The sequence below is a fragment of the Lissotriton vulgaris genome, chromosome 10 (assembly GCF_964263255.1).
Source record: "Lissotriton vulgaris chromosome 10, aLisVul1.2, whole genome shotgun sequence".
Lineage (NCBI taxonomy): Eukaryota > Metazoa > Chordata > Amphibia > Caudata > Salamandridae > Lissotriton > Lissotriton vulgaris.
The window spans coordinates 657,430,275-657,444,763 of record NC_141698.1 but is presented as its reverse complement, the minus strand read 5'-3'; the positions used below and the strand labels follow the sequence as shown (position 1 = coordinate 657,444,763).

At 46.1% G+C, this 14,489-nt stretch overlaps 1 protein-coding gene across 2 annotated transcripts; it reads left to right on the top strand.

The window, feature by feature from the left end:
• The first annotated feature begins 1,530 nt into the window (after nt 1-1,530).
• MNX1 (motor neuron and pancreas homeobox 1) lies at nt 1,531-13,050 on the top strand. 2 transcript variants are annotated; one of them, XM_086939954.1, is made up of 3 exons: nt 1,531-2,241; nt 8,558-8,718; nt 10,895-13,050. In XM_086939954.1, exons 1-3 carry the CDS (start codon nt 1,770-1,772, stop codon nt 11,246-11,248), a joined length of 987 nt encoding a protein of 328 aa, XP_086796080.1. In that variant the 5' UTR covers nt 1,531-1,769; the 3' UTR covers nt 11,249-13,050. The 2 variants fall into 2 exon arrangements, with proteins under 2 accessions (XP_086796080.1, XP_086796079.1); XM_086939953.1 differs by having other exon boundaries at nt 1,608-2,241; nt 8,540-8,718; nt 10,895-12,165.
• The last annotated feature ends 1,439 nt before the right edge of the window (nt 13,051-14,489 follow it).

Here is a 14,489-nt window from a genome sequence, read left to right as displayed (position 1 = left end):
TTTGAGGTTTCTCCTTTAGTCCCATCAGCCGAAAATGATCGATATTCGGCGGGTCCTCTCTTCATCTTGGTGGGGAGGGCTGCTATGTATGACGATAATGCTCCATTTGGAACTTTAAATGACAGCCTTGGAAAATATGTTGTTTTTTATTTACTTTAGTTTTAAAAATATCCAAAAGCTGCTAATGCTAAGCAGAAGCCCACTCATCAAATTTATCACCTCAGGTCTGCTATGCCCATCCATGTTGCCCCCCTGTGGATTCCGTGCTCATGCATTCAGATAACTATCAGGTAATTAGAATACCTTCGAAATAGCTGCTGATCTTGGCAGCAGACATAAAGCAATCTCTCCGAATTTACATTATAAGCCAAGAATGATGGCTACCGAGACCATTCTGTTTTGTTCAGGCTGAGGGTGAGGTCATAAATAGAGGGCCCGATACTGACCTGTCTCAGCACCTAGTTTTTAAAACTGCCAGTGCTGCGCACCGTCAGGGCCCGGCCCAGTTAGAGCCCTGCATCACTTACATATATGTACATCTTCCTATGAAATGAGATCCCGACCTTGGCGTGACGTATCTATATTCTGCAGAAGACAGATACCGATGCCTGTCTGTTAGTTGGTTCGTGAACATCCGTGGAAGGGTTTTGGCAGCTAAAACCTACTAGTGTCACGGTTTGTAATGCCAGCTCGTCCTTACCAGTCTTAGATGGCCACTGGGCTTTAGTTTCCTTACATTTCGAAATGCATATTAATATATATCTTTGTTAGAAACAGTCATATTTTTGTCCAAACGTGCACCGCTTTTCTGAGTTCTTACTTAGGCCTTTATTTTCAATAAAATACTTTGAAATAAAAAAATAAAAAAAGAAATCCCCGAGGCGAGCATTAACATCTGGATCAGGGCTAAAGCGGCGACTGAAATATTCTAGACAAACATTTTTTCCGAACCAGGAGTCAGGACACTAACGAACCAGGAACTGGCTTACTGTTTTATTTCTCAAAGAGATTACCACGCGAACTGAGGAAGCCACATGAAGAAAATATATTAAATACATTAATAACAATCGCCAATTATCGGGGAATTATAATTTTTACAACAGGCAACACATCAGAAGAAATGAAGTAAGGGGTATGGGGTAAGATTTAGGACACATTCGGCGTTTCAGGTGTTCAAAATTTGTTTGCTTTTGGCGCAATCATTGGTAAATGTTTTCTGTCGTCCTCCATCTTCGTTTAATGAGCAGATACCGTAAGTTTGTTCAGGATTGACCCTTTCCCAGGGCACAAATAAAGCTTTCTTTTTCCATTGCCAGTGAGGCCTGCCTCCTGTGGGAATCCAGAAAGGAAATGTCCACAGAAGGGCGGAGCCACTCCAGGTGACAACTCGTGGGTGGAGTCTAAATGACAGCCCGAAGCTGCGCACCAATCATTTCTGGCGAAACTTCGAAGGGCGGGGCCACTTTACGTTGACAGCTCCGTAGAGGCCACTACTCACTACTCAAAAGGTGGGCTTTTCACACATGTCTTGGCTTATTGCTGTGTGATTGGTGGTCCACTCACAACTATTTAGGCCATTCGGATGCGTCAAAAGGGGGAAGCAGCCAATGAGCGCGCGTGCTACGGTCCTTGAAGTGAGCAGGTTGCCTCCGGCCCCGGGTTAGAGCTGTCACCGCGGGGGAGTCAGCGGAAGCGGCGGCCGCAGGGACTGGGACACTGCGCGGCTCCGTGTGACTGACGCCGAGAGGGAACCCCTGGGGGCACACACAATGGAAAAGTCCAAGAACTTCCGCATCGACGCGCTGCTGGCCGCGGACCCTCCCCGGCCGCAGAGCTCGCCTCTGGCGCTTGTCACCTCCGAGCACCAGGACTGCGGCTTACGGGAGAGCCAGTCCCCGCCGCCGGCCCCGCCGCAGCACCGCATGGGGCTGCTGCCCAAGCACGGCTACATGGGAGGCCAGCAGCAGCACCAGCACCCGCAGCACCCGGCACTGCTGGGCCTGCCGCACCCGCAGGCGGGGGGCGGGGGCGGCGGCCTCTACGGGCACCCCATGTACGGCTACTCGGCGGCCGCGCTGCACCCCGCGCTCTCCTACTACTCGCAGCACCTGCCGCCGGGCCCCGCGCACCACTCGGCGCCCGCAGAGCCCCTGAAGATCAGCGCCGGCACCTTCCAGCTGGACCAGTGGCTGCGGGCCTCCACCGCCGGCATGATGCTGCCCAAGATGCCCGACTTCAACTGTGAGTACCGCTGCGTATGCACGGAGTGTGACATGCATGCATGCATGTAACGCTGGGGGCGAGGGGTTTGTGTGCGCGGTACACCAAAGACAGTGGCCTGCGTGCAGAGTGGTAGGACATGCAGCATGGGTGTATTACTCCAAGAGCGATGCACTAGGGCATGTATGTGTATACCCTGTGAATGGGACACATACCTATAAGTAGGGAGACCTGTGCAGTGAAAGCAAAAGACAGTGGTCTGAGTGCAGAGTGATAGGGCATGTAGTTTGTATGTTTACATCAATAGTGAGGCACTGGATCATGGATGTGTATACGCTGTGAATGGGACACATACCTATAGAGAGTGAGACGTGTGCAGTGAAAACAAAAGACAGTGGCATGTGTGCAGAGTTTGTGTGTACATTCCAGGTGTGAGACAGTAGATAATGTACTGTGTACACTCCCGAGAGCGGGGCGCATACCTCGGGGAAAGAGGGACTTCTGCTGTATTCACACAGAGAGCCGGGGACATACAATAGGGAATGGGAAGGCAGGCGCTGTATACATATTAAGGATAACGAATGGGGTACTTTCACAGATAGGCATTTGTGCACACGCCGAGAGTGGGGCACAAGCCCAGAGGGTAAGAGAGATTTATAACGTGTACATCAAGAGAGACCTAGAGACCTGCTCCCATGTGTCATGTAGGCACTCCAGGAGAATAGTGAGTATATGCAGCCAGGGACTTGTGTTATAAATACCTGGAGAGTGAGGCACACGCGCAGGTAGGACATGATACTTACGCTGAGTACACAGAGCGCCAGGGGCATGTATACACGAAAGTTGTCAGGGGCTATCGTATGTTTCATACAGAGAGAGAGGCATGCGCGTGAAGATAGGAGTGGGCGTTTGCCACGTATATTAAGAGAGAGAGGCGAGTACACCAGGGACACGTGAGTGATGCAGGGGCACACAGAGGTACATGAACATAGACGGCGCTTCTAGAAAGAGCCTGGACTAGTGCGACACATTCACATGGAGGGCACGTATATGTGCTGCATATACCCACGAGGGCAATTGCAGCTGTTATTTACGTCAAGGGAGGTCGGCACAGACACAAAGGGCACGTGTTATGTATTTACAGAGAGTGAGATACAGACAGACAGAAGAGCGTGTGCTGTGTATATTGTGGAGAGAGGCCGATTCACATGGAATCGTTTCAATGGTTTCTGTATTATGATCGAGTACAGGCACCACATCAAAAGCCTGTCATTTACACCGACTGGTGTGTCCATGACAACCGGCACATACGCAGAGGAGGATGTGATCTGCTCTCTCGGGGAACACGTACATAAAATGGGGCAGGAATATGGGTTGCTCATCAAATCCACCGCGTGAGAAAGTAGTTTATGGTATAGAAAACAGCGAGTAAAACAGAGTCCACTTGTATGGTGTACACGTGTACAGTAAAGGAGCTCGGGAATAAGCTACAATACCCTCTACAATAACTCATCGTAACACAGTATCCGCCGAAGTAAGTAATCACATATTAACATCAGAACAAGACATGAAGATGGAGATCGACAGCACAGCATGTGAAACGAGTGTTTACTTTATAAATGTACACCCAAACTGAGCATAATTAAAGTACATTGTGCCGACAGCCGGTGTAATACCTTCTTATACAAAGATATCCACAATGGACACAGATAACTCGAGAATGGTGACACGTTCCGTTGATATTGATTATAATGCAGGTATGACAAGGAAAATAAAGTATCTAAAATCCAAACAGACAGCATAATTAGTTAATTGTTCAAAATAAATCCATGAACATATTTAAAAGTATATATAGTTCACACCTTATCAACCCAATACAGTGTTTTCCGTTTGACACATTCATTTTATGTTTTGTTTACAAAAAATGAGAACATTTTACAAGACTGAACCCATTGTTATCTGAGTCAGTTTTAATTGTGTTACATAGTATTTCACAATAAAGGTAGATAAACGTATAAAATGAAATGTAATTGCCCCGTGGCTACTCATTGCCGTTGAAATCTAATGCAAATGTCGTGCCTTCTATGGCAAAGGAATACCATGTTTGGTATACGTGTTTCCAGATAGATTCGTTAGAACATACTCTAGTTCGCCCACACACATTTGTCCTGTGTACGTTAAACGCTCCATTTTTTCAGACCATGATACCTATTCCAGTTGTTAGATAAAATACAAAATATATAAATAAAGAGGAGCGCAAATGTATTTCACAATTTGCCTTAGTTTCAACAGAAATGCACTTAAAGTGTACAACTAATCAATCTAAAAAAACTAGAAGCGATCGAAAGACGTAGCCCGATAGTGAAAACGCGCGGTCTGTACACATCTTACAGTCACAGTATTTATACACAATGAGTCGCTTTACATGTGACTCTTCTGCCTCTGTTTTCCGTCACATTCAATCTGGCATTACCGGTATTTGCTGATGTGAAAAGCTGCTAGAACCCCCAGCCATATTACACCGACCCAGGCCATCTTTAATTGAGCGTCTAGTAAATTGAATTGAAATTGAATGCCCTTCTAGCGCCTACGGCGTTTCACAACATACGTAAACGTGAGCATACGAGCGATGTTACACTATGGTTTTGTCACTATTTCCAAGACGCTGTTACATTTCTGTGTGATACAAACATTTTCCAATTTCCATAACACAAATCTAATAAACCTACACGTTGTCGTTTCTCGCCCTACAAAGCCCCCATTCATCTGCAGTGCAGTCGGATTCTATGCACATTTATGGGCATGTTTATGATATAGTGTCATAGTAAGAAGAATAGTGAAGCATTCACACTGTATGCGGTGTGGTGGCAGTATCTAAACGGACTGGGAGTAATCCTAATACCAAATATAACTATTATTATTGTTAATATTATGTAAATCTTTTACATCCCACACTGAATTGTGTGTTGCCGATTGCCTTCCAGCACTAACTCGTTTCTAGAGAAAGGCGCTATGAAAACAGAGGGCTACAAACACGTGTATTCAGCGACGTCTCTGTACACAGCTATGATACACGCTGGGCAGTTCTTCTAACAAAATTGAGGTTGTATTTCATCTAGTGCCTCCTCTGCACTCTTCGGCCACATTTATACAGACAGGAAAGCACGAAGGTCGTGACCCTTTTCGGCACCTAACGTCATATTCATTCACAGTCAATCCTGTGAGCTCGAGATTACGCACAATGTTGGCCGCATTAACCCACTGAGCTATCTGCACGATCTTGGTGCCGGTCATGCATGTTTGTCAGCCTCCTTGGACCGGTGAACCCTTTAATCCTCGGAAGGCCCTTTGGAAGACAGCGAGCTGTATCTTTGCTTCATTTCCGGCAAAGGTTCCCTTGTGTGTTACAATTGGGATTGGCTGTATAATCGAGGATTGCAAGTGCAATAATAATCTTCACCTCATCAACCAAGCAAGCAATGTGGGCGCTCAGACACATTTATTGCAGTGGTCGCCAATGGACGTTATTCTATTCTCACAATAGGCAGTGCATGGATGGCTTATGGAAGTGTCACTGTATCTATACCGACAGAGTTCGGCCCCACGGGTATGCAACAGCACTGACTGTGGCAGCACGGCTGGCCTGTCTGCTGGCGGACGTGGGTGGATGGGTGCCATTAAACTATATCACACAGGGCCCATTGTGCGCCTGACAAAATGTTTGTATTACCTGCGACAATAGAAGCCAGGTCACAGGCCACGGATCATCCTGGCAAATACCCACTTTAAACATTACACAACACCACAGGAACCGACCCCTCTCTCATCCTGTGGGGTTTCTACTTCACAGAGCCTTTGGGTTGTTTTAGCCGTGAAGTGTGTCCTCGCTTCAAAGAATTCACCAATTAGCACACGCTAGGCCCAGAGAAAGCTTCATTGTTTTGCTCTGAATGGGGTTTGTTTAAAAAGTAACACCGTTGGGAAAAACAATTAGCAGAGCTGTCAGAATCCTGCAGCCGCAAACAAGCAATGTCAGCAGTCAAGACAACTAATGACACAGGCCGAGAAAAATCACATGGCGACGAGGAAATCTGGACCGTGTGACTGTTTGATCTCAGGGCAACAGGTAGGTTCGTGCAGTCTGGATCGCGGCCTCCCTCACACGGGCTGGTCCTGATAGAGGCCTGGAGCCGAAAACACAGTCCTATTTATTCACGGTTTTGTTGTTCTAGACACTATGAAGGGCGTTAAGGCGCCGCGCTACACAACTGATATACTTTCGCAAATTAGTAGACAAGCGTATATCAAGTATCCAGTATTAAAAACATATGCATATGGAATCAGATGAGGAAAACATACAGTTTAACAGGTGGCTAGTGAATACACATCTAAATATCCAACAGGCTTGTGATTGTTTCCAGAAACAGCTCTCCCTTTCACTTGCTTTGTTGGATCCCGCACAATGCACAGGCCCTTTCCTTCACACCGTTGGCAGAGCAAACATTACAGCCCAGATTACACCTATTCTCGCCCATGCGTCAACACGGCCCTATCGGCCTGTTCCCACTGCCCCGCAGGCTGGCCTTCCCACTTCCCCTGTGGTCCCTATGAGCGTTGCTTCCATTGGTGCAGCAGGTGTAGTAGCGCCGGGGCCCAGAGGCCACAATTATGACTGTATTTTAGCATTCAATCCGCAGCCAGGGGCTCATTTCCATCCTTGCAGCAGGGCCCACGGCACACTGGCTGAGCCACGAGCCGGTGAACGTTTCACCCTTCCGATATCTCACATTTAGAGCACTCATTAAATCCCTAGGCGTGTCCGGAGCATAATTGAAAAATTAGCTGGAGAAGAGAACATCTGTTGCGGAATATATGATCTTGTGGAGAAATCACATGGTGCGCGCTGCACATCTTTCACGGCCTTTAATTTGTTTAGTGCACGGCACGATCCCTTATGGAAATTTTTGGCGACGGTTTGAAGGGGGAAGTACAAATGACCCAACTGCAGTGGCCACTACTTTCCTTAATCACGGTATGAATTAGGGCCTGCTCTTCCTCCCTCGGTGGTCTCCAGCCCCTGCACTCTAGGGGGCGTCCGGACAGGACGTGTAATCCCCTTAGTTAAAGAACAATTCAATGGAGTGTGGAATCCCCCGAGCCGCGCGCAAGTATATATCTTTTAATTAAGGCCCTAATGTATGGCCGGCCTGGGAGTCGGCCTGACTCCGATGACTAAATCAAGGGCGTTTGCCATGGATGGGCAAAGTGCCCTTCCCCCGGGGGCCGCTTCCCTTCATTGCACGGCCCCGGAGTGGCTCCTGGGAAATCAAAGGATCAATTCTACGTTTGCATTTTAAGGGGGGACAACAGGGCTGAAAATGACGGAGTCAGCAAAATACGAATACATGAATGGAGAGACTTTGTTTCATTGTCTCTCGTGTGCCTCCTGTTGACCTTTTGTTGCCATGTTAACTCAATTTAATGCAAATTCACAATGCAACACTTCTCACAATTTACAATATACACACTCCGGTCTATGCAATCTTTTCAGGTGTCTGGCTGTCCGAGGAACTGGCAGACAGACGATGTGTTTGTTTATCTAGAACTTGTGTGTGTACGTACATATATACATATATTTTCTCTCTCTCTCTCTCTCTCTCTCTCTCTCTCTCTCTCTCTCTCTCTCTCTCTCTATCTCTCTCTCTCTCTATATATATATATATGTATTCCAATTAAGATCTAATTTGTAAAACCGTGCCGCACGGGTCCAGTTTTAAACCCGTGTTCGGCGTGTTCATTTATTAATTACAATTAAGATCTAATGTGTAAAACTGTGCCGCACGGGTCCAGTTTTAAACCCGTGTTCGGCGTGTTCATTTATTAATTACAATTAAGATCTAATGTGTAAAACTGTGCCCAACGGGTCCAGTTTTAAACCCGTGTTCGGCGTGTTCATTTATTAATTACACGTTCCAATCTGAAAGCGTATAAGTGCTGTTATTATGTCTCATTTTGGCGGAGCTTGTAAATGTTTCCGAAGACAAGCGTATTTCAATGAATGACGTGAAATAAACGAGCCAGTCCCAGGATTAACACAAAATGTAATATATCACAATATATGTTTCCGGGACCTCCTTACTTAATAGTAGGTCTTGTGTGCACGAGTGGTGAATAATTGTCCAGGATGGGTGTTTATGTTGCATGACGTCGATGGAATAGGTTGCATATACAACAGCCTTTGCCGTAGAGCGCAGGGCAGCGCGGCGTGTGTTGACTTGTTGTTCCGGGCAGAAAAATAACCCCTTTCCTCTAATTGTAGTCCATCTTCTCTCTGCAGCCCAGGCGCAGTCCAACCTGCTGGGGAAGTGCCGGAGGCCTCGCACCGCCTTCACCAGCCAGCAGCTCCTGGAGCTGGAGCACCAGTTCAAGCTCAACAAGTACCTGTCCAGGCCCAAGCGCTTCGAGGTGGCCACGTCCCTCATGCTGACAGAGACCCAGGTACGCGGAGCTGAGAGGAGGGGTGCACCACACCATGTGCAGCGGGGCAGGGCAGAGGGGTGTCTCTACTACAGCCAGGGGGCGTTTGAAGCACAGACGGGTATCTCCGGCCCGGGGATGTTAGAAGCGCAGACGGGTGTCTACAACCAGGGTTTCTAAGAAGCACAGACGGGTGTCTACAGGCAGGGGATGTTAGATGCACAGACGGGTGTCTACAGACAGGGGCTGTTAGAACCCGAGACGGGTGTCTCCGGCCAGGTGTTGTTAGAAGCACAGACGGGTGTCTCCAGACAGGGTATATTAGAATAACTTCAGATTCTTGGAAGTTTCTCTCTCACACACACAGGCACACACTTTGCCTCTCACAAACGCGCGCACCCTCTTGCGCACACACACTTTGCCTCTCACAAACACGCGCACTGCCTCTCGCGCACACACACTTTCCTTCTATCTCTGTGTTTCTCTCACACACAAACGATCCTTTTCGATCTCCTCTCTATCATATGACTAATAAACCCTTATTTTATTAAAATGTCCCCTCTTTGTTACTCAGTGGGGCAAATCCCAAAGTTCCCGATAACGTCTTACCGCTGTTCGGCACTTCGGCTCTTCTGCCGGAATGTGACGCTGTAGAGCAGGTTAAAATGTTCTTTTATTTACTCTATGTTTTACTACAGGGAAGGGAAACGTTTTTATCACTTGCAAGAGATAGGAGACCTTATTTCAATCGGGCATCTGTGAATATAATGCACTAGACGTCTGCATGTTATGTATGGTGGCTCCTTGAAGGTTACCCATGCGCACAAAATGTACAGTATCTAAAGTGTGCAAAAGACATCTCCATGTTTGGTATCAGTTATGTACACTATTTGTACGAGGACATGCTGTGCAACTGTCTCTTCCATCCCCAACGCTTGTCTACTTGCCCTTGTGGACACTTGACCGTTGAACTTGGCAGCCCAAACGCTATGCTCTTGAACACACTAAGCTGAATAGGAGGCGCAGCGCTAGTATTATGAATTGTATTGTACTTAATTGTACACATTGGTCTTATCAAGAGTGTACATTCTGCACGCATTTAATGGGAAGTGAAAACCACTAATTTTAGATTGCTCCAGCTAATTGTTTCACAATCCGGCAATTAAATATTAATTACAGACTGACCAGAACTTTCAGTTCAGTAAGAATGTCATATTTTATTGATACCATAATCTGTTCTTAAAAAGGTTTGTTACCCTTATTAATAGAAAACGCGTGCTGATTATTCACTAGATGGGTCATTTAAGAGTATGGAGATGCGAAGCAGGTGGGGATATGGGACAAAAAATGTATACAGTTCTCTCTCCACCAAGCTATTAACTGAGAGGGCCGGAATACATTGAACTTATTTTAACCAGCAAGAAGCCCAATGTTTTCTCTTTAAGTTTGTATTATGTACAGGGTGTGGCTTTTTTCAGAGCAGGCCCTCGACTATCAGGGGTGGATCTTTCATTGGTATAGCAGGTGCAGTTTCACCGACCAATAAGCCTGGTTATTGCTGTATTTCATAATTCCTACAGCAGCCAGGGGGGCCCATGTCCATCCTTACACTAGGACCCATAACACCTGGCTACGCTACTGCCCACTATGCAATACAAATGCCATACAGAGCTTCCCCTGTGCAGACCTCTATAAGGAATACTCAATTTAATGTTCACGGAATAACCAATCTCCAGGCCAGAATAATCATTATGAGAAGTTAGGCTTTGGTAATTACGCGAGACAAAAAAGCCTGATTTATCAATAACGACTTGGATCTGCTCCGAAGAAGGTCAAAGGGTGACTATAGAACTAGTCTGGTTATGCCCTTCCTCTCCAGTTACCAAAAGTGTGACGTGCGCATACTTCGTTCAGGTTGGTATTGAACCTTATAGTAGGATAAAAACATGGCACTTATAAACTACCCGTATAAATTAAATCATCGAAACGATTTAGAAGCGTGTTACGGTAGAGATGATAGGCTCTGAATAAAACATGGCATGCAGCGAGGGACCTCAAAAGTGCTGCCAATTAATTGTCATGTAAATATCTAAAAACGGCTTCGTTGAACCACCTATAAATGACACTAACTGGCTGGAGCGGGCTAATAATTCCATTTCACCACCAATAACGCCCTCTTTCCGTTTCTCTCACGCAGGTGAAAATCTGGTTCCAGAACAGGCGCATGAAGTGGAAAAGGAGCAAGAAGGCGAAGGAGCAGGCGGCCCAGGAGGCCGAGAAGCAGAAGAGCAGCAAAGGGGGCGAGAAGGGCGAAGAGAAGGAGGCCGAGGCGGACTACGCCAAGCACAAGGCCGACTCCCGCCTCTCCAGCATAGACTACAGGGACAGTGAGGACGACGACGAGGCCGAGGAGGAAGACGACGACGAGGAGGAGCTCGGAGCCCGGCGCTTCGGCTCCTACCACTCGTCCGACTGCTCCTCGGCAGAGGACGACAGCAGTCCCAGCCGCCGGCGGAGCAGTCAGGGCAAACCGCCCCCGGCGCAGCAATGAGCCGAGCCCGTAGACTCAACATGGCGCAGGCCGAGGCCCTGCAGCGCGCGCCCGCCGCTGTCACACAGGGAGCACGCGGGGACGGACACCCCTGTGCGGGCTGTACCAACAGTCCAGCAGACTGCTCGCCGCTTTACGCAGAGTCCTTTACCAACTCACTGAGAGGGGAGGACGTTCAACGCGCCCCTCTCGAGACCGTACCAAACGACGGGCAGTGTTTTTAGAGCGAGACCCTGACTGCCGGCCGGAGAGGCCGTTCCAAGGCCCCCTCAATGGACTGCACCAACCTACACGAAACATTTTAAACTGTAGAGACCGGGCCCTCGAACAGCGTCAACATAGGGAAGGGACTCGGAGGAAGGCAACCCCCTTCTTAGACTGTACCAACTCACCGGCAACCATTCCACCTGCAGGAGCAAGGCCTGCAACAAGACCCCAGGGGAGGACCGCCAATGGCGTTTAGAGTTTTTGTTGTTGTTGTTTTTTTACAGGTCAACCGCTTTTTGGCTCCACGTGTTGCACAATTTTGCCTTTAGTGTGCTAAAATCTGAGTAAGAATTAGCCCGAGTGGGAGAAGCTCTCCTTTGACAGTACAGCAGGAAATATCGACTCGGGCATCTTGGTCATTTAATTTTCCCAGTTCTCTTTTTGGGAAGAGTCAGAGCCGGAGCACACTAGCCAAGAAGACTACACGTTCAATCAGTGTTAATAGACTCGGAACTAAGAACACCGCTCCTTTGTCCATCATTGTAAATGTCTGTGCTTGTTATATATGTGTATATTTGTTACATTGTTTACATCATCATGGAAGGTAATTCTGTTGGAAATATCATAAGACTGTATACTGTCTTTATTTTTGTATATTGTATTTATAAGAAAAGATACCTCTACTTATGCATGCTAAATTATTATTTAGCGTATCCCATCAACCATGGTGGAATGTAAAATAAATCTGTTTTATATTATATTTATGGTGTACACTTTTACATTTGTTTGAGGGTATTTCGTTAAACTTTTACGTAGTGTCGGGACAAAGTACAGTACAAAATCATTTGACTTTTTGTATCCATTCAGACTTCAGTTTAGATGGTGAGCAGCTTATACTTTTATGTTTTTATGATGTCGATAAATAAACGGGGGCTACAATTTTTTATGTGATATAACACTGAGAATTATGAAATACATGACAACACATCAGAATTCAGCTATTAAGCATGTCTGGAAAGGAGGGTCAAGATGGTCAAAGGGGAACAGAGAATGATGAGTCAGGATTCTTGCAATGTCTCTCCTCTGTGTTCTATAGCTCTTTACTGTTGTACCTGCAGCTCTGTTACATTTTCAGGTGTCAAAATATATAGTTAGTACTTACAGAATTCAAAACTCAAAACCTAGACTGTAAAATACAGACGATAAAAAATTCTACCAACAAACCTTTTGATCTGTTCGAGGTTCCAAATTCTGTCAGGCACACTCTCCGCCTGTTGTAGGGCTCAAATAAATGACTAGCAAATCTGGGAGTTAGGAGCATCGATGCTTTTGTATGGTTTTTATTTGGTAGTCCATATTTGTGAGCGACTTTTTTCGGCTTCTATATTTTTGTTTTTGACATTTTCCAAATGCTGCTCATTTTCACACACGAACAGCTGTCACGTCACGCCTCCGTAATCAGAACTCTAGTTGTTAATTTGCTTTATTTGCTGACAATTTCTTTTGATTTACTCGCATTTTTAGTAGATTTAATAGACTAATGAAATAGATAAACTGTTCAGAAAATAATATATCATTTTGATTTTTTGGTAAAAGGTGTTAAATGTCGGCATTGTGCTATTCCATTATTTTGTAGGTCAAAAATAATCTTTTGAATTTGAATTGTTCAATTTATATGCTTACAAAAAGTTGGTGAGATTCAAAATGAAGTGTATGACAAATAAAGAAGACTCGAGAAAATATGGAAAGTAAGATAAGAACTGAGAAATCAGAGGCAATGAGCTGACGTGAAAGGAGGGTTGGCGCTGACGAGAATTACCGAGGTGTTTAGTGCAGAATCGTGTTCACGGTACACGCAGACAATTGAGAAAATAGCACGCGCCCTGCAATTCTCCATGATTCTTGGCCTTCATGCTTCTCCACTCCCCAGCGATTGGTCGTCAACCTCATTTCCTAAGGTAGCTGGTACACAGGTGTCTATTTCATTTCATGTTCATTTTTAAAGAAGGCTCCTCCTGTGCCCACTGCGAACGAGTCGCCCCTTGGCACGTTTTTTCTTTTCTATGCAATTCTAGACGAACCCTTGAAACGTTCTGTACGAGAACCAGTAGGGGAGACGGATTTTTAGACACATAGTCATGTTTTTTTTAATTCAAGATAGTAATCCAGTTTACTTGTTCCAATCACTGGCAAAGCCAATGGGTGTATCTACCGTTTGGAGTCCTACCTAAACGATTTAAAGCCTACAGCAGGGATAAAAAAAAAATTCTGTATACAACGTATTCATGAGACATAGATGTGCTGTTTTGGTATACATTGGAGATGTAAAACACTCCCATGTACATTGCAGCGCGAGCTCGCCATAGGAAGCAGGATTTTCCACCAGAATTATTCTGAGGAAATCACTTAATCTCCCTGTGCCTAAAAAAATGAATGTGACCTCGTGTAATGTAACAGGCGCTCATGCACCCAATACCATTGCCTCGAGTTTGACTTATATTAAAGTGCACAAATAAAAACATATACATAAACTCCTGTGACGTGCTCAAGACCACGGTGCCGTGAGAAAGCCGACGTTCATTATCACTCCAGCGGCTATTCCGTTTCCCACCACAAGGAGTTGTTCAGGCGCCCGGGGTCAGGTCAGGCTGGCCCTGAGAACCACTGGTAATCGCAGCATCGGAGACGTGCAAATGTGAAACCAAACAGACGGGGTGGGGGAGTCGAGCTGCAGAAACATTTCACGTGAGTGCTAAAATGGCTTAGAATACAGGGGCATCTGCGAGCGGCTCCGGGAGCCACAGACAAGGGGCATGTGTTCGGCACATGGGCCCTTTGTGTGCACGAGCACACAACTAGCAGCGTGCTGCTGACATCGGACTGCTGGGAACATTACCAGCACAGTGTCAACTCGCTAAAAATGTCATTATAAATGCAAAGCTCCTCGGCATACATTAGGAATATCTCCTTGTACATCTACAGTAAATGCTTTTAAATAAAAAAAATACACTCATAAGTCATGCACCTTACCAGA

What these genes read in the sequence shown, in the direction of transcription:
- MNX1 (XM_086939953.1), top strand. Translation starts at nt 1,770, where the DNA reads ATGGAAAAGTCCAAGAACTTCCGCATCGACGCGCTGCTGGCCGCGGAC. An exon ending in CAAGATGCCCGACTTCAACT is followed by an intron (nt 2,242 to 8,539) that starts GTGAGTACCGCT and finishes CTCTAATTGTAG; the next exon opens with TCCATCTTCTCTCTGCAGCC. An exon ending in TCATGCTGACAGAGACCCAG is followed by an intron (nt 8,719 to 10,894) that starts GTACGCGGAGCT and finishes TCTCTCACGCAG; the next exon opens with GTGAAAATCTGGTTCCAGAA.